The 17,947-nt window shown below is 52.1% G+C and overlaps 8 protein-coding genes across 8 annotated transcripts; 4 read left to right on the top strand and 4 right to left on the bottom strand.

Annotated features, from left to right (window-relative positions):
• Window positions 1-748: 748 nt before the first annotated feature.
• On the top strand, window positions 749-2,554 carry MYCFIDRAFT_63575 (uncharacterized protein; the record flags this gene model as incomplete). Its single annotated transcript, XM_007922081.1, has 2 exons — window positions 749-1,697; window positions 1,755-2,554. 2 exons carry the CDS (start codon window positions 749-751, stop codon window positions 2,552-2,554), a joined length of 1,749 nt encoding a protein of 582 aa, XP_007920272.1.
• A 504-nt stretch (window positions 2,555-3,058) lies between these two features.
• Window positions 3,059-4,615, top strand: MYCFIDRAFT_78475 (uncharacterized protein; the record flags this gene model as incomplete). The annotated part of the gene is made up of 1 exon (XM_007922320.1): window positions 3,059-4,615. One exon carries the CDS (start codon window positions 3,059-3,061, stop codon window positions 4,613-4,615), a length of 1,557 nt encoding a protein of 518 aa, XP_007920511.1.
• A 211-nt stretch (window positions 4,616-4,826) lies between these two features.
• On the bottom strand, window positions 4,827-5,821 carry MYCFIDRAFT_185924 (uncharacterized protein; the record flags this gene model as incomplete). Its single annotated transcript, XM_007924064.1, has 4 exons — window positions 4,827-5,294; window positions 5,356-5,627; window positions 5,689-5,742; window positions 5,797-5,821. The coding sequence occupies 4 exons, from the start codon at window positions 5,819-5,821 to the stop codon at window positions 4,827-4,829; spliced, it is 819 nt and encodes a 272-aa protein (XP_007922255.1).
• A 623-nt stretch (window positions 5,822-6,444) lies between these two features.
• MYCFIDRAFT_63576 (uncharacterized protein) lies at window positions 6,445-8,645 on the top strand (the record flags this gene model as incomplete). Its single annotated transcript, XM_007922082.1, has 3 exons — window positions 6,445-6,466; window positions 6,519-6,617; window positions 6,673-8,645. 3 exons carry the CDS (start codon window positions 6,445-6,447, stop codon window positions 8,643-8,645), a joined length of 2,094 nt encoding a protein of 697 aa, XP_007920273.1.
• Window positions 8,646-8,871: 226 nt separating this feature from the next.
• MYCFIDRAFT_32437 (uncharacterized protein) lies at window positions 8,872-10,375 on the top strand (the record flags this gene model as incomplete). The annotated part of the gene is made up of 4 exons (XM_007921727.1): window positions 8,872-9,031; window positions 9,109-9,173; window positions 9,221-9,637; window positions 9,710-10,375. The coding sequence occupies 4 exons, from the start codon at window positions 8,872-8,874 to the stop codon at window positions 10,373-10,375; spliced, it is 1,308 nt and encodes a 435-aa protein (XP_007919918.1).
• A 927-nt stretch (window positions 10,376-11,302) lies between these two features.
• On the bottom strand, window positions 11,303-13,648 carry MYCFIDRAFT_202046 (uncharacterized protein). The gene is made up of 3 exons (XM_007924063.1): window positions 12,788-13,648; window positions 12,221-12,737; window positions 11,303-12,168 (listed from the first exon to the last, which is right to left on the bottom strand). The coding sequence occupies exons 1-3, from the start codon at window positions 13,300-13,302 to the stop codon at window positions 11,365-11,367; spliced, it is 1,836 nt and encodes a 611-aa protein (XP_007922254.1). The 5' UTR covers window positions 13,303-13,648; the 3' UTR covers window positions 11,303-11,364.
• Window positions 13,649-14,341: 693 nt separating this feature from the next.
• Window positions 14,342-16,018, bottom strand: MYCFIDRAFT_210173 (uncharacterized protein). Its single transcript, XM_007924062.1, has one exon. The coding sequence runs from the start codon at window positions 15,957-15,959 to the stop codon at window positions 14,511-14,513; it is 1,449 nt and encodes a 482-aa protein (XP_007922253.1). The 5' UTR covers window positions 15,960-16,018; the 3' UTR covers window positions 14,342-14,510.
• Window positions 16,019-17,316: 1,298 nt separating this feature from the next.
• On the bottom strand, window positions 17,317-17,784 carry MYCFIDRAFT_7832 (uncharacterized protein; the record flags this gene model as incomplete). The annotated part of the gene is made up of 2 exons (XM_007921447.1): window positions 17,317-17,514; window positions 17,581-17,784. Coding segments are annotated over 2 exons (402 nt in total), but the record flags the coding sequence as incomplete, so codon positions are not given.
• Between the last annotated feature and the right edge of the window lie 163 nt (window positions 17,785-17,947).

Raw genomic sequence — 17,947 nt, 5'->3', positions numbered from 1 at the left:
CTCCTTGAATCTGCCCGCGCAGCATGTATGATGTATCTAGGAGATTTCTCATTCGTGACAGCATTAAATGCATTCATTGGTGCGTCCATCACGCGGATCATTGATGAAGCCGGACTGCTGCATATTGCGGCCCTCCATCAAGATCTTGACGTGGTCAAATACATGCGTGAGAAGGTATACGGCGTGCCGACCTGGATTTGATTCCCGATCCCTATCAAGCGACCGAGGGCGTCAATGGTTGCGCTTTGCACAAGGTTGTGTCGGGTACTGCTCTTGGGAAGAAGCCGTCGCTCGAACTTGTGCAATTCTTGCTCGATGCTGGGGCAAATGCGGACCTTGAAGACGAATTGGGACGCACGCCGCTGGATATCAGTGAAGCCTGGGGCGATGGGGCCAGAGATGGCATTCGAGATGTCCTGAGAGCCAAGATGAGAAAGCCGTGATGCTTTGAAGGCGTCGTCTGTGCAATTGGTAGCGCTATATCACAGTCATACCGGGATACGATCGACGACATTGTGTCTGTGTCGCGTGTGAAAGATGAACGCGGATTGAGGTCGTTGTCTTGGAAGCATTGGCGCGCACAGAATCACCTGGAAGTCAGAGCAGCCACATGTAGACGCCGGCAAGACCTGCATCTCAGACATTGCCGAGCCGATCTCGTATCATCTACGGCTGCCTAGAGATCGTTGATACTACGAGCTCTAGTGCCCGCCCATGCCCGACGGTTGCACAGCAGCAAATTCAAACTATGCCTTCTTCTTCCGAAAGACGCGCCCAGAAACCAAGTCTGCACCATCGCACATCTTCGACAATCCACTACCAGACATTTCCCACCGCGCCTCCCAAGAACGCTGGAAAGCCGCCGCCCAAGCAGGACATGAAACCCAATGGCGCGCCTGCACCGTCCTCCTCAAACCTCAGTCGATCAGAATCCCATGACTCCGAGTCGCACCACGAAACACCCTTACCGAAGGCTCAGCTCGCCATATTGGCCGTGATCGCATTGGCAGAGCAGACGGCACTGAACAGCATCTCTCCATACCTTCCAGACATGGCAGCATCATTTCCAGACGTGGAAGAGGCAGAGATAGGCATGTACGTGGGCCTCATAGCTTCAGCATTCGCACTGGCGCAATTCGCGACCAACTTTATGTGGGGCTGGTTATCGGACAGAGTTGGGCGGAAACCAATTGTGCTGACGGGGACGCTTTTGACCGCTGCCTGTTTTGTCGCATTCGGATTCAGTAAGACGTTATGGCAGGCGATAGTGGTGCAGGCGTTGATGGGACTTGTGAATGGCAACCAGGGCGTCATCAGTACGTGTTTGGGAGAAATTACAGATCGCTCGAACCAGGGTCGAGCCTTCACATACTTGCCAGTGATCTACGGAATTGGTGGGATCACAGGACCGCTGGTGGGCGGGCTACTGGTCTTCAGGCAGAACCCATTTGACAAGAGCAAGGCGAATCCATACCCGTACTTGCTGCCAAATCTTTTTGCAGCTGGAGTACTAGTAATCGACTTCGTGCTGACTTCAATCTTCTTGAACGAGTCACTGGACACAAGCGGTGAGCTTCCGCCGTTGAAGAAGCGAGTGGAAAGCTTATTTGCTTGGATATGGCAGTTCACGAGCTCCTCCAGGCCAACATACATGCGAAGAGCGCAGAAGTCTTTCGAGACAACGAGCGGCGGACATCGTCTTGCGTCAGAAGAAGTGATTGAAGATGAGGACGACGACGAAGACGACGACGAAGATGACGAAGACGAACCTAATGAGAGAACCTCACTCTTCGCGCACAACCAGGAGGAGCTTGATAAAAAGGACGTATTCAATCGCGACACCATATTGCTCTTGATCTCGTACCTGATCTTTCAACTGAGCAACGTGAGCTTCAACTCACTATATCCCATCTTCTCCGAAGCGAGACCACCAACTGGTCGCAACCTGTCGCCGGAAGAGATTGGTACAAGTTTGGCATTTGCTGGATCTGTGACCATTATCTTCCAAGTCGGTATCTTTGGAAAGTTGAGAGAGAAGATGGGCAACAAGACAACTTATCGTATCGGGCTCGCAGGTTTCGTGGTGGCGTTCCTTCTCATGCCGTGGGTAGGATACAAGGACAATTCCGATGGAACCCATGAAGCCACCCAAATGGGCAAGGTGTGGCTGTGGGTTGAGCTTGGTGGTGTGCTCCTCATCAAGACTGTTGCCGCTGTAGGCGGTCTCACTTCAGCACTTCTGCTCATCACCAATAGTGCGCCATCACACGCTGTGCTCGGAACACTCAATGGCCTAGCGCAAACCCTCAGCGCAGCAGGACGTGCGGTGGGTCCTTTCATCAGCGGCTCACTCTTCAGCGCCGCGACTCATGTTGAACCTAAAGGAGAAGCAATGGCATTTGGAATCTTTGGCGGCATTTCATTCATTGGATTCCTGATGAGCTTTGGTATTCGAAGTGCAGGTCTGGAAGCAGACGGGTGGGACGAAAGCACGTCTACCGACGAAGAGGATGCTGGCAGTGATTCATCTTCAGATCGACGAGTGAGGAGATGAGCGAAGACGTCGAATATTTAGTAGCATTGCATTTGCGAGCTTAGCGAGGAGTTCTGGGACAGCGCTGTACAGAATTGCGCATGGGCGAAAGGTTTTGAATGATTGTATATGATGCTGACTATGTATAGCCAATGAATACAGACGAATATGTATCAGCCTAATTCCACACCCTGGCAAAGTCTCGGGAGCGGTGAATGAATGGTACCACTATCAACAGTCGCACCACGGACACGCTGGCATCTCGTGGAGCTTCCATCAACGAGCGACCCGCAAACCGGAGTTGAAGATCGAACTCCGCAAAAGAATGCATACTAAAGGCTGATCGCCTCTTGTGCCCCACATCACTCTGGAGCTGCCTGTCTGCCTGTAGAAAAGACAGCTCCAGCTGTTTATATACGAAAGTTCACTTCCTGACTGCATCCCACTAGAGGATCAACGACAAAAACTTTCACCCGATCAACCAAGAAATCAACCACCAGCAAACCCTCAGACCATCACATCACAATGCCAGACCAAGAATCCCCCTTCACCCCATCCTTCGACCACCTCGTCACCCAAACCCTCCAACGCCATCACTGTCCGGGAGCCTCCATCTCCATAATCCACAACAACCACACCTCCTCCAAAGCCTACGGTTACTCCGACATCAAATCCCGCACCCCAGTAAAATCCTCCCAAACCCTCTTCTACGCCGGCTCAACCACAAAAGCCATGCTCTGCGCCGCCTGGGCAATCTACATAAACTCCCCCACCAACACCTCCAAACCCGCAAAAAATCGAATTTCTTTCTCCACCCCCCTCGCGTCCCTCATCCCCGAAGACTTCCTCCTCTCCGACCCCGTCCGTACCGCGCAAGTTACTTTAGAAGATGTGTTATCTCATCGAAGCGGCATGACGCGTCATGAACTTTCCTATGGATTTCACGGCGTGGACACTCCAAAACTGATTACGAGAAATTTGCGAAATCTGCCGCTCCATTCCCTCTTTGCGATTCGGACGAGATTCGAGTATTGTAATACGGGATATGTGGCTGCTTCGCACGCTTTGGAAGTCGTGGCGAAGGAAAATCTCGGGGATATTTTACAGGGATGGATTTTTGAGCCGTTGGGGATGAGGGATACGTTTGCGGGGTTGAGAGAGACCACTGGGACTCGGCGGGAAGACTTGGCGAGGTTGTATTCTTGGTGTGAGAACGAAGGGGTGCTGAAGGAGGAGGCGTTTATGGATCTATCGGGCGTCACGGGTGCCGGGTATGTGATTTCCACGGCGGAGGATTTTGCGAAGTGGATGGGGTGTTTGCTGGCGCCTGGGAGAGGAGGAGGAGGGCCTTTGAGTGAGGAGATTGTGGAGGAGGTTTTTAAGTCTCGGATTCCGGCGACTTCCAGAGGGGCGGATTCTGTGCCTTTGGATGGCGGGTTTGCGAATTATGCGTTGGGGTGGTTTGTTGGGGTTTATAAAGGACGAAGGGTGTATTATCATGCTGGAGGGGTTGTGGGGGGTGGAAGTCGGGTGATGCTCTGTCCGGAGATTTCTTGGGGAGCGACGTTTTTGAGTAATGGGGATATTTCGGGGTTCTTGCTCAAAGGGCTTTTGTTTGAGCTTTTGGACGCGGCGTTGGGAGAGGGAGAGGGAGAGAGGAGGGGATTTGAGCAGTGTGAAGCGGCGGTGCCGAGATTGTTTGAAGAGTTTTCGCTGCAGTGCGAGAACGCTTTTAAGAGGGTGCTTCCGAATTTGCCGGAGAGGCCGACGGTGTCGCTCGCGCTGCCTTTGGACCAGTATGCTGGCACCTTTAGAAATGTTGGATATGGGAGCTTGGAGATCAGGGTTGGGTTGGATCCTAGTAGTGGTGAAGAAACGTTGCTGTGCGACATCGAAGACAGAACATGGAGAGCCAAATGGACGTTTCGAAGGATCAATGGCGAGCACTGGCGCATTGATTCAGATCAAAGTCGCTGGCCTGATACAAGGAGAGCGGAGAGCAGGGTCGAATACGATGGTAGGATCTCTTGGGGTATAGCGATGGAGCCTTCTATGCTGGAAACATTGATCTGGTTTCACTAAGACATCAAGGTGCAGGGCAAGCTTTCCTGAGCGGTTTTCTTGACAAATGCCTAATATTGATTGCTTGTTCGTTAGATTTTTGTTGATCAGCTTGTAGATACTTGTGTAGTCCAGGTCTTTGACATGATCATCCTCGAAAGCTCTTTGGTACCTGGAAATGAATGAAGCGTGCCACGTCAGCGCATGTGGAAACCAAGCTGGAGCAAGTAACTCACATTTCCAATGCTCTATCACCCATAGTCGGCTCAATGCCCACCTCCTTTGCGGCCGCAACTCCCAGTCCTAGATCTTTCATCATCATCGCATGCCCCAAACTCCTTTCCCAACCTCGCGAACTTGGCGCCGACTCGACTAAGCCTGGAACAGGTTGATGATTCTCAGCCATCCAAGATTGCCCGGATGAGGATTTGATCACGTTGAAAAGAGTCTGGGGATCGACACCAGAGAGGATGCCAATCGACATTGCTTGGGAGATGGCAACATTAAATGTGCCCGAGAGATAGTTGTTCGAGATTTTGTCGGCCAGACCTGAGCCGAGAGGGCCACAGAAATACACCTTTCCAGGGTTTCCCATTTGGTGAATCAGTGACTGGATTCGCTTTTTTGTCGAAGATGCAGCGGGTGGGTGGCCGATCATGAAGCTAGGCCACCGTCTGCCGCGCGAGCTATGCCGCCCTAGCTGAACTTGGTTATTAGTCGTAGAGCTTTGTGAAGATGCGGAAACTCAGCTCGTATCTTACGGAGACTGGTGCATCAACGTAGGTACCTACGCCTGCTTTCATCAATTTCTCGCCGACATTTCTCGTGGTTGCAGGATCTATGGTGGAACTGTCGACAAGCAGTGTGTTCTTCAGATCAATACTCGAAACGGCGGCAATCACTCCTGTTTGAGGATCCAGGTATATCTTCCTAGCATCGTCTGATCGTGGTACCATCGATATTATTGTGCCCGCTTTCTCAGCGGCTTCCTTTGTCGTGCCCACAATTCCGACATGTCTATGGCTGCTGAATTCTGCGACGAATCGCGTGCAAGCATCGGCATTCGGATCGTTTCACATATAGTGAAGCTTCACGTGGCATCTTCTTTCTGAGATTCGCAGCCATGCCATATCCCATTGCTCCGATGCCTGAAGAAGAGCTTAGAGGCGACATCTGAATCTTGAAGATACGTACGTGCGTACCAATGAATGCGATGATATCTTCCATATCGCTAGACATCCAAGGAGTGAGAGGGAATCATTGTTACAGCGGAAAGAAGTCGATGACCAACATTAGAAGGAAATTACCAGCCTCCTATTCCAGCTACGATCAATGATCTGAATCTATCTTTCCCAGGCGGCTCGCTCCAAGGGAGCTCCTTCGAGCTTCCACCCCGCACCATCTCGAACGACGACCGAGCAGTTGATCAAGTGGCGGAGAGAATTGACAGGACATGAGACTCATTGCTCGAACTTCGAAGGGTAAATTTCACGCGCTAGACACAGGTCAAATTCGCGTTAGATCTTCTTTCGTGTCATTCGATGATGAAGAGGCTGTGGTGTAGGATGCAAACGTCGAATTGCCCAGTCTGTTCCATAGAGTCGATGTCTTGATTGGTATGTAGATTTGGGGCGCAGAGATGTTGAAGCGAGGCGAGGCAAGGTAGTCGACCTGGAGTCGAGAGAGGGAGGGAGAGAGAGAGAGAGAGAGTCGGGGCGGGGCTCGGGAGTGAACCCTGCAGGCGATCACGCTAGCCAAAACTCTATCTGGAACTTTTTGCGACGAGCAGAGCAATTCGAGAATTCCAAGCTTTCCGCTGCATTTGACTACTTTGTACTCCGGTCGCAGCCATGGCCAAGATCAAGAAGAAGGGTAGGCAATCCAGAGATGTAGAAGCTGTCATCATGCTAACGCTCATGCTTAGGAACGTCAGGAAATGCGAAGAACTACATCACCCGCTCGCAAGCAGTTCGCAAGCTTCAGATATCTCTGCCAGACTTCAGACGACTATGCATATTCAAGGGTGAGACTTGATCTTTTCAGAATCCAGAGATGCTTTAAACTAATATACTTCGAAGGCATCTACCCGCGCGAGCCTCGATCGAAGAAACGAGCGTCAAAGTCCTCCACACCGTCGACGACCTTCTACTACACCAAAGACATTCAATACCTCCTCCATGAACCACTCCTTGCCAAGTTCCGCGACCAAAAAGCACTCGCCAAGAAGATCAGCAAAGCGCTTGGTCGTAATGAGGTCAGCGATGCCTCGCGCCTCGAGCGCAACCTTACACCAAAGATGAAGTTGGACCACATTATCAAAGAGCGATGTCCTACCTTCGTCGATGCACTAAGAGATCTAGACGATGCGCTGAGCATGCTGTTCCTCTTCGCAAATTTACCCAGCACAAGCGATGTGCCCCCCAAGATCATTGCGAAATGTCAGCGATTGACCATGGAATTCGAGCACTACCTGATTCGGACCCACAGCTTACGAAAGAGCTTTTTGTCAATCAAGGGAATATACTACCAGGCGACGATACAAGGACAAGACATCCTCTGGCTTGTGCCTTACAGGTTCGTGCAAAGGACTGCAGGCGATGTGGACTTCCGCATCATGGCCACCTTTGTGGAATTTTACACCACTTTGCTTGGCTTTGTTAATTACAGGCTGTATACGGGCATTGGTCTGGTGTACCCACCAAAGTTTGATCTCAAGAGCGAGGAGCAGGGCGCTGAACTGGGCGCATTCCAACTGGAACACAAGGACGGCAGCTCAGAAGAGGCGGAGCAACAGCAACTGTCAAACGTGGCTGCGAATGAGAAGACACAAGCAGAGGCCGACAAGCTACTGTCGCTCCCCGCAGAAGAGGAGCCTATGACTTCGCAAACATTACAAGGAGACGAGGATGAAGCGGAGAATGGCACCAGAACTGCTCTCGATCAATTCGAATCTGTTGATCCCACCGCGGACTCGCTCCTGCAGCCGTCCAAGACTGCAGATGTTGAGACAGCTGCCAAGCTTTTCGAACCCTTCACCTTCTATCTCTCCCGAGAAACACCAAGACATCCTCTGGAATTCATCCTCAAGGCTTTTGGTTGCAAGCGAGTGGGGTTCCCATCTCTTGAGGGCGAGGCCGGAAGCTATTGTACGGAAGATGATTCCAGGATTACGCATCAAATTGTGGATAGGCCCGACATTCCTCTGCCATCCCCGCCACCAGAGGACGATGACGACGAGCCAATGCTTGACGATGGCGTAGACGACTCGGCAGCCATACGAAAAGCCAACGAGCGTGTGCCAGGACGGACGTACGTGCAGCCTCAGTGGGTCTGGGACTGTATCAATGCCGGGCAGCTCTTGAGAGCCGACCTCTATGCACCTGGAGCCACATTACCGCCCCATCTGAGTCCATGGGTGAAGGCGAAGCAAGGCGAGTACGATCCTACGAAGCCTCTTGTTGAGCAGGAGACCGAGGCCGAAGCTGCGGCCGCCGATGACTCTTCTGAAGAGGATGACGAGGAGGACGAGATTGAGGAGGGCAGCGATGGCGAGGAGGTTGATGGAGTGCAAAACGACGAAGAAGCTGAGGAGTTGGAGGGCACTCTGCAAGGGCAAGAGGTTGAACAAGGAGAAGGTATGGACGTGAATTTGGCCGACTCTGATGATGAATCAGGGTCTGATGTGGCGAATGGCGCAGAAGATGATGACTTTGGAGGCTTCACCGATAACGACGAGGAGGAAGATGAGGCCACGCGGGAGGCAAGAGAGCACCAAGCAGAACTGGAGGCAGAGGCTCTAGGAAAGACAGTGAAGCCGAAGGATGCCAAAGAGAAGAAGAAGGCTGCGAAGGCTCAAGCCCAAGTCAGGCGGACGAAAGCTGAGCGAGAGGAAGATGAGGCCAAGGAGAGGGCGAAGATGATGTTGTCGAACAGGAAGAGGAAGGCGTACGAGAAGATGGTGTACAGCAATGCCAAGAAGGATGAGGAGTCTGAGAAGCTCAGAAGTAAGCGAAGGAAGCTCGAGAAGGCTGCAGCCAAGGGCAAGGCATAAGTCTCGTTAGATGTTTGGCATAGCGTAGGCGCTGTGTGTGCAGTGCAGTGCAGTGCCTCTGAAAAGTGCGTTGACCAAATATTTGAAGGGCAAATTGACGAGTTGGCGTCATTTCCAAAGTTGAGAGCTTCGCACACCAAAGCGCCGAACGTGTCTCCTTGAGCCGTGATATTCTCTGCGCATATCATGCCAGCAATGAGCATACGATGATCCTGTCTGTGCAAATATGGATGTCATCCGCCAGGTCTACAACGACCGCCCAAAGACCGCCGTCTTCACAATCGCGGCGACACTGCGAATACTCCTCGCCTTGACCTTCCCAGGCCTGCCAGATCTCCTCACCGGCAGAGTCGAGATCTCTACTCCAGTGAACAGTTTCAAGAGATGTATGTGAGAGATACAAGGATGCATTCTGAGCCACACAGGCTAAGTCACGGGCAGGAGCTGAGCTGAGACTGCGCAGTACAGGAAGGCTTGTTCCTCTATGAGAGAGGACTGGATCCATACGATGGAGGCATATTCCACCAGGTCAGGCACAGAAACATGCTGTGAGATTCATTGCTGATACGATCTAGGCGCCTCTATTCTTGCCTCTCTTCTCTCTGCTGCCTTCGCCAGCAACCGCACTCGGCCGCATAATCAGCGTTGCCTTGTACACGGCGTTGGACATACTATCTGCGGACTGTCTATTCGACATAGCACAGTCCGGTGCGGCGGCAGCTTCACTTCTATACACATCGCCTAGACACACTCGAGCTTGGAGACCTGCGTCAGTCGCGGCAGTGTACCTATTCAACCCCTACACCATTCTGGCATGCCTGGGACGACCGACGACAGCCTTCGCCAGCTTTTTCACGCTCTTGAGCATCAAGCATGCTTGTCAGGCGAAGATCACGACGGCAGCCTTCGCGCTGGCAATAGCGAGCTACACAAGTCTCAGTCCGATTCTCCTCCTGCCTCCAGTCGGTCTCTTCTGCTACGACCAGTTCTGTGTCCAGCTTGCTGGCAGTGCTACAAAGACCGATAGCGGGACATCAGGCACACTCACGGCAAAGAACACGAAGATTACTCATAATCCAGAGCTCCTCCCTTCAAAGCTGCCATTCGCAGCAGTCTTCATCACAACCTTCGCAGTGTCAACAGCATTCCTGCTCATCCTCTCAAGAACCCTCCTTCCATCCTGGTCCTTCCTCGAATCCGTCTACAAAACACCCCTCACCCTCCCGGACCTCACGCCAAACCCAGGACTCTGGTGGTACTTCTTCATCGAAATGTTCGATGCATTCCGAGAATTCTTCCTCGGAGTTTTCTGGCTCCACATGCTTTCCTACAGCATCCCATTCTGCCTACGTTTCCGAAAACAACCCCTAGCCGCCATCATCCTCATGATGGGCATCACCTCCGTCTTCCAACCTTACGCCAATGCCGGAGATGTCGGAGCGTGGCTTTCGAGTTTGTGTTTGCTAGGCCATGTATTCGACCTATGCTCGACGCATAGATATACATTCCCTGCACTCGCAGCTCTACTCTACGCGAGTCTGTTAGGTCCAGCTTTCCATCATCTTTGGATCTATGCTGGTTCGGGAAACGCAAACTTCTTTTACGCTATTACATTGGTGTGGAGTTTGGCATTGTTGATCCTGCTGACGGATACGCTGTATGCACTTTTAAGGGATGAGTGGGAGATGGAAAGACCTGAGGGGACGGGAAAGGAGATTAGACAGATATGATAGAATCCAGTCAGATTCACCTCACCTCTCGAATGCATTGCCGGTATACACTCCGTGAAATTGGGACATGACCTAGCGTCTTGGAATTCCTACCCAATGAAATGCTTGAGGAACGGCTTCAATCCCGTTGTTGAAACTCGTTGTGCAACTCGGCAGAAGAAGATGAGGAATGACTTGCAAGCATTAATTCGGTAGCCAATAGGATGGGTTTCTTTTGGGTGAGGTGACGAGGGGATCAGGAGATGGATCAGGGGATTTGTGGTGGTATTTACTACTACATGCCGACAACTCTTGGGGTTGGCGGATTCTCGTGCGGAATGATAGAAGTAGTAGATGTTGTCAATCGTGGTGATATAATAAGAGAGGTGGTCGGGCTCGTACTTCGTTCACGTCTTCTTCTCATGCCGGTTGAGATCTAGCTTGCAGGTCCAGGTCCAGATCCATTCTGTCTTCCTTGGTTATATATATAGGTAGTTCTCTCACCTCGAAGAACCCAAACAAAGCCTATGATCTCTATCCCGTGCCGCTTCTCATTTTCATCATCGATCAACATCAGCCTTTCGTAGAATACTGTAACCACCCAGAATTTTTCCGTCACGTACGCTTTTCACCGTTGTTTTTCCTCCTCCGCCGTTGCCGTATCTGAGGCTGTGATATGGCCAACGCACGCCTCAAATTTTCACAATCGATGCTTCTGCTCGCCAAACGCAAAAGCCACGGGCGTGAATCACATCTCAACGGAGTCGTTGGCGGAGCTATGCTGTTGTCGACAAGCTTGTTGGCAGATCTGAACATGTTATGATTGGTAGCCGTGGAAAGGAAGGGCCTGTGCCTACACTGTTTGCGAAGGTTTCCGCTCCTACATACCTCGCGAAAGAATGCGCGAGGCAAACGCGCGTGCACGGACATCCAGTTGCAGTTGCAGCATACCCTATACACAGATCATATCATACACCTCGGTCGCGATGCTCACGGTGCTCGAGTTACATTCAATCCCCACGACCACGACCTCCTCTCCCACGACCTCTGCCGCCCCCACCGCCTCCACCTCCACCTCCACCTCTCCCACGACCATCCCCCCTCCCACCTCTAGGTCTGCCCGCCCCACGCCGCTTAACAGAGAAATCAATCTTAATAAGCGGCCGTTCAACCCACTCAACACCCTCAAGCCCCAATTTCCTCTTCTCCTCAGCCGGAATCCTCCAGGCCTGGAAGACGCCCATCAAAGCTTCTAGACCATGCTGATCGCGGCCAACATGCCGAAGTTCCGGGATCCACGTGCGGCAATACTCGCCATTGCTATCATAATCCACCGCTTGCTTCACCGGATTGAAAACTCTCGCATCGCCCCTCGGATCATTGCCGACGCCTGCGACGTATTGCCAATTGCCCCAGTTGGAGGATACGTCGTAGTCGATGAGGTTTTGTTCATACCATTCCGCGCCGATTCGCCAGTCGATGCCAAGATGTTTGGAGAGGTAGGATGCGACGTTCTGACGCGCGCGATTCGATGTCCAGCCCGTGGTGAAGAGTTCTCGTTGCGAGGCATCGATGAGTCCTGTGCCTGTTCGGCCTTGGAGGAAGCGTTCTACTGTGATGCGCGTGTCTTTGTCATTGACGCCGTTCGTGTTCTTCTTGTTTGTAGAGGTCGTGTATGGTGAGCTGATGAATTTGTCTTTGGCCTGCTTGTCGCCTCGATAGCCGTCCAGGTAGAAGAGTCGGGTGCCAAACTTCCTTGTGCAAAGGCGCATGTAGTCTCGCCAGAGTAGCTCAAAGCGAACGCCGGCAGTGCCCTTTCATACACATTAAAAGTGATTGGTGAACGAGGAATGGGCCAAGACTTACTATGTTCTCGCCTTTGCCGTATCCATCTGCATTTTTTCCAACACTGCCTTTACCGTCCTCGAAGTCGATGAGCTGCCAGTGCACTTGGCGGGCAGACACACATCCGAGGGCCAGCCAGGCCGAGAGCTTAGTGCTAAAGTCCAATCCAAGCAAGCCATTTCGGGTGTCTTTGTAGGATGTCATGGACCCAGATTCGATCAAGTGCTGAACACGTTCGTGCCCAGCTTTCGACCCACCTGTGAAGGGATGCGCAGATTCCGCGCCCTGTGGTAGCTTGGGCATATCACTGATGCCCACTGAATCATCCAGTGGCTTGTGCAGCGCTGCTATAACTTCCTCCAGAGAGTTGGGAATCGCGAAAGGTGCGGCCTGCTCAGGAATGTGATCAGGCAGAGGCGGTAGACCGCTTGGCGCAGGGTGAGCCTTTCGTGGAGCATCTCGCAATGGTTCCACTGTCTTGCGGAAGGAAGTAAATACATCTGGCAGGTCCCGGGCGTCTTTAGTGGGTATGTCTCGGCTGTTTTACGTTAGCGATGCTCAATGATCCTTTGCGCCAGCTGTACGCACTCGTCCACAAAATATTTCTCGTCCGTCCACAGCTTGAACTCCTTATTTTCTTTAGTGAGGAGGGTCCTCACAGCTTCTTCTTCATTCTTCTCCTCCCAGCCCTCCTCAGCGGTCATCCATAGACCATGTATCTCTGCATCATCCCTGCCACGATAACCTTCCAGAATGGACTGAACAGCATCCTTCACCGATCCTACACGGACAATGAGATCGCTGGAAAGCTGATTAAGATCTTTCTTAACGTCCCATACAGACTCGGCTGTGAACTTGGCGCGACGCTTTCCACATCTCCAGAAGCCACCGACTCTACTTCGTGCTTCAGGATAGGGTGACTTTTCTCGTGGAGATTTCAGAAAACCGGATACTTCAACCTGTTCAGCAGGGAAGACGAACATCGGCAAGACATGGGTGAACGGCTTTTGTGGCTGTCCATTCAATCGCGACAGCTCATGCAGGACAGGGTTGTCTGCTAGTCGAAGATCCCGGCGTAAGAGGTAGATCAGAACGCGTTGCATTATCTTGAGAGTTGGAAGCTGAGTCCGAGGGAGCAGGAGTGGGATCCGAAGGGAAATTCGACCGGTCAAGGGTATATCAATCGTTCATGCCCGAGGAATGGGGCCGGATTCCAAAAGCACTAGCTCTAATGTCTGTCTTGGCGCTCATCGGTACAAACAGTAGAATTCCAGAAGGTCGAATAGTGGTCCTCAAGCCTTCTGCAGCTGCCGATCCTGGGCAAAGGGAAATTGCCTAGTCGTCAAGAGCTGCGAACAGACAGGAACAGTGGCAGGTCATGGCACTTGCGGAGGTGTTTTGCAGCAGCGGTGTGGTCCAGCGGCAGATCCATGCTGTAAACAAAAGGCATAGTGAAGAGCGTGTCATAGCTGGAGCAGTGGAGGCGAGCGCTAGCCGACCAAAGAGAGGGCACCACGAGTCTCCAGCGTGCTCTCGAGTGTGATATAGGCAGATATCTGAGATCTGGGCGACAAAGTAGCGTCTTGGACCAGGGAATAGAGATCGATGTGCATAAGAGATGCGGCAAGTGGCTAGTGGAGATCGCGCCGTGCATGTGGCCACTTTTACCGGTGCTTGATGACATGCGAGATCTGAAGATTGCAGCAAGGATGCCCGTGTCCGCCGGTCGTTTGCGTTCCTCTTCCGAATTCTTCGTGCATCAACATCGGATTCAAGTCCTGCGACTCTTGCTGCTTCCGTGACACAAAATGCTCCCGGTCTGGAGGTCAGCGCAGGAACACAGTCAGACCGTCATAGTAGTGCCACCACTGGAGACGTGCCTCAGTCCCAAGATGATGCGTGTGAGTGGTTGTCAATGACGACCTCGGTGGTGGACGTCGTCATGGAGAGCCCCTGCGTGTCCCTGGTTGCGGGTGGCCCCGAGCGTTCGCATCCGAACTCATGTGCGTCTTCTATAGGGTTCGGAATAGAGGCGCTGTGCTCGATGAACTACTACGCGCAAGATGTTGGAAAGACTGTACGATGGATTGAGAGTTGGGGAAGAGGCAAGCACTGTACTACATTCGGACCTTGTAACACAATCAACGCCACGACTTCCGACATGGCCTCAAGACGAAGCGTGTATGACGGATCGAAAGCAAATATACTTTATTTGAGCTTTTCCTGCTGATCCCTATCATACCATACATTCGTAACACGTCGTAGGCTACCTTGACCGCAGCTGCTCGATTTACTCCTCCAAATGATAGTCTTAAAGGTCGGTCTTGGGGACGAAGGGCTCAAGACGCTCCTTCAAATCCTCAACAGTGAGCTCGCTGCCGTCCCAATGCTCCTCGGCACCGGCCAATTGCTTTGGTGGGATCAAGACGTCGCCGACGACTTGAATGACGCCGTTTTCCACAACACCATCCTGGACTCTGACAGTAGCAAATCCATTCACCTTCATGCTGATGAAGCCACCGTAGCGGCCGACGTCGACACTGAGTTCACGGTCCTTGAGCATCGTTGGCAAATTGACATGGAACAGACCCTTCGGAATGGTCATGGCTTCAGTCTTTGGCTTGTAGTAAGCATCCGAGTAGAGAGTGTGGTATGGCACGACATGGTACTCAAGCAAGGCCTTGAGATACTTGCGACCATAATCCGAGAACAAGAAGGCGTTGATTCTTGGTCCCAATTTCTGGAAAGCAAAGTTGCTTGGGGCGAAGAATGTGCCACCACTACCCTCGCCTCTGGTTGTGTTGAGCTTTTCGAGCAGACCAGTCTTGCCAAGTCCGAGCTCAAGGGTGCTGAACTCTCCTGGGAACAAATCGATCGCCTTGATGGCAGATGGAGGTGGTAAGATCACGCTATCAACGCCGTGGATGACACCGTTAGTACCAAAAATGTTGACTGCCACAATGCGGCTGTAAAAATTGACAGATAGTCCATTAAGACCAATTCTGAACGTGAGGCGCTGTGGTTCCTCGTGGTCGCTCAGCTCCTTCGTCTTGAACAAACTCGGAGCAGTGTGGCTAACGAGGACACGTCCGGCAGGGTAAAAGTCCGGGATAACGTGGTATGCCAGAATCGCCTTGAGTACTTCCTTGCTCGGCTTCGGTGCGCCTTCCGGGACCTTGGCGAACGCTTTGTCCGTGGGAGCAAACACAGTAAAATTGCCAGCCGAGGTGGAGTTGAGAAGATCCACGATATCGTCGTATTCGGAAATGAGCTCTGCAAGCTTGGTGGTGTACTTGCTGCCAGCGATCATCTGATAGACAGTCTCATTTGGTTTGTGATGCGGTGGGTGGCTTGGCTTCTTGCCGTGGCCTGGCCTGTGATGACCGCCCTCGAGATTCTCAAGGATGTCGCTATCCTCCCACCAAGATCCGATGTCATGAGCAGCGTCTTCTACGCTCTTTCCAAATGAATAGACGTCGTCGGCTGCACGCTCGAAAGCGGCGTCCATAGTATTCTTGGCTTGCTTGCCACACCTATGAATCTTGCTCCAAGCATCCTTCCCGGCTTCGGAGACCTCTTCGAACTGCTCCTTGATATCTTTCAAGAGCTCATCCTTGGTGGCGGAAGCGGTTTCGAGCCAGCCATCGACACCGGTGTGCCCGTGGTGGTCCTCAATGGCAAGCTCTCCCAAGACCTGCTCGGAAGAGACGACGTAGGCGCTGGCGAGGGCCGCAAGCGGCAGGACGTTAGTGAACTTCATCTTCCAATAAGTCCTGGAGGTTAGGAGATGGAAAGACGAGGAGAAAGACAACTGGTAAAGAGATGCCTAGAGACCATACAGGTCCAGGAGCGAGTAGCAGTTTAAGGATGCAATGGCTTGTCAGCATGTACGTTTCGATGACGACGGGGGAGTTCTAAGCTTGCAAGACGTGCCAATAGAGCTTCATCGGTGCTCGGATTTCCGTTCTGCGAGTCGAATGCAGGAGTGCCGCAGGTGCACGTCGCAGGCAGGCTGCAGGCCTCGTAATCCAACGTCGACCGTCCCATGCTTTGTCAGTGAACTTTGGTGTGATTCTGTTGAGCACGATTCTCGAAAGGGGCAGGGGGTTTGCAGGAATCTGAGCAGCTCATCATTGGTCGCTCTTTCCTTCTCCGGAGAACTAGCGGGTAGTAAAACGTCAGAGCCTCGTTCTTGGCAAAGAGCTTGTGAAGTCGAAGGGCAGAGTCGCTGTATTTTCAGACGCTGAGACGAGCCGGCAGTCAGACTAGCATCGTAAGGCAAGTATTCCACAATTCTGGATGGCTGCGAGACAACGGAAGTCTTGTTGGAAGTCTGCGAAGATTGTGTGCAATGGTAGCGAAACAGAGACAACAGCATATTGCTGTAGCACTCCGCGGAGAGGGAGGAATACGGATTTCTGCGAGCGACGACGATCTCAGAATGCCTTGATACAGTATTCTAGGACCCGTATGAACTCCTCCTCTCCAAGATCAAGACATGCACATTCACTCACTTCTCACCCCATTGCAGCGTCGTGTGCATAATGCTGCACCCAGCATCTCTGTCTATATGATTCATCGTACTGCTCGCCGTCAGCACTGTCTGGAGAATGTCGCATTGTACAAGCGAGGACAATTGTGGTCGAAAGGGACTAGAACACAGTAATGCACTTTCTATCCCATATCAGCCATCGCCACAGGACTGCTGAAGCGGGACGAGAAGTGATTGTCTCATCGTTCGTTACGTCCGCTATGACCGGCTCGAGGTTGTGTATGGCTTGATTGTTTCATGCGCTGCAGGAACACATCCCCTGCGTTTGTGATTCGTGTCAGCGAGGCAGAGACATCCCGGTAAGATGTGTTGACGTCTGAGTCCAATGCCGGAAATTTACCTATTGAAGATAACCCAGGCCTCCAAATCTTCGCAAAGGTAAAGACGGCTTTTATAGCAGGTCAGAAGGTACAAAACGCGAGCAGAATTCGCATACAGGGTATTGTGTTTGCCGTGAGGCTTGCCAATCTTGAAGAACGCCGCCGCCCACCGCCAATAGTGTCGAATGTAATCAATGATGAACGATGTTTGGCAACAAAGGCGCAAACGATCCTTATCCAATTCTTCTCTCCAAATGCTCAACACGAGCACGAAATCCACGAACGATTTCTCTGATTCTCTTAATCTTGTCAAATTCCATTTCAAGCTCGTCGATTTGCTGTAGTATGGCTCGGAAACGGGCTATCTCAGCATCTGCCATTTGTATCGCATTGCCCGATCGATCGTATTGCGCTTGTGTAGCTCTTTCGGTGGCTTCGTTGAGCTAATGAACACCGACAAGTCAATACAAGACAAGTCACGGTTTCAGGATGTCCCAATGTTCACATACCTGCTCTAGTCTTTGCGCGATAGCCTGCATGACCCGATCGAAGTGTCGAGACAGCAATTGTAGACTTCCTGGATCGAGCAATAGCCGGCCCTGACTGCTGGCCTGAGATCCAGCTGAAGACCTGGAATCTTGATGGGCGCGCTGCTGGTGCTGGCGAAGCGTTGCAACATCTTGCGGCGAAAGACCCAAACGATTGTCGGCAATATATGCGGGAGGCGTGGCTGCTGCTGGCGGAGGGGAGCGGTGTTGAGATGGAGGCATCGATCATTACGGCAGCCAGCGCCATCTCACTACAGCTCATGTTTCGCGAGCAGGTGCATTGACGACGTCGCGCATGTGGTACCTACAGGAGAGGAGAGGAGTGTTT

Source organism: Pseudocercospora fijiensis (assembly GCF_000340215.1).
Source record: "Pseudocercospora fijiensis CIRAD86 unplaced genomic scaffold MYCFIscaffold_1, whole genome shotgun sequence".
Taxonomy (NCBI): domain Eukaryota; kingdom Fungi; phylum Ascomycota; class Dothideomycetes; order Mycosphaerellales; family Mycosphaerellaceae; genus Pseudocercospora; species Pseudocercospora fijiensis.
Note: the sequence above shows the minus strand (reverse complement) of the source record. Positions and strands in the feature narration are given on the sequence as shown.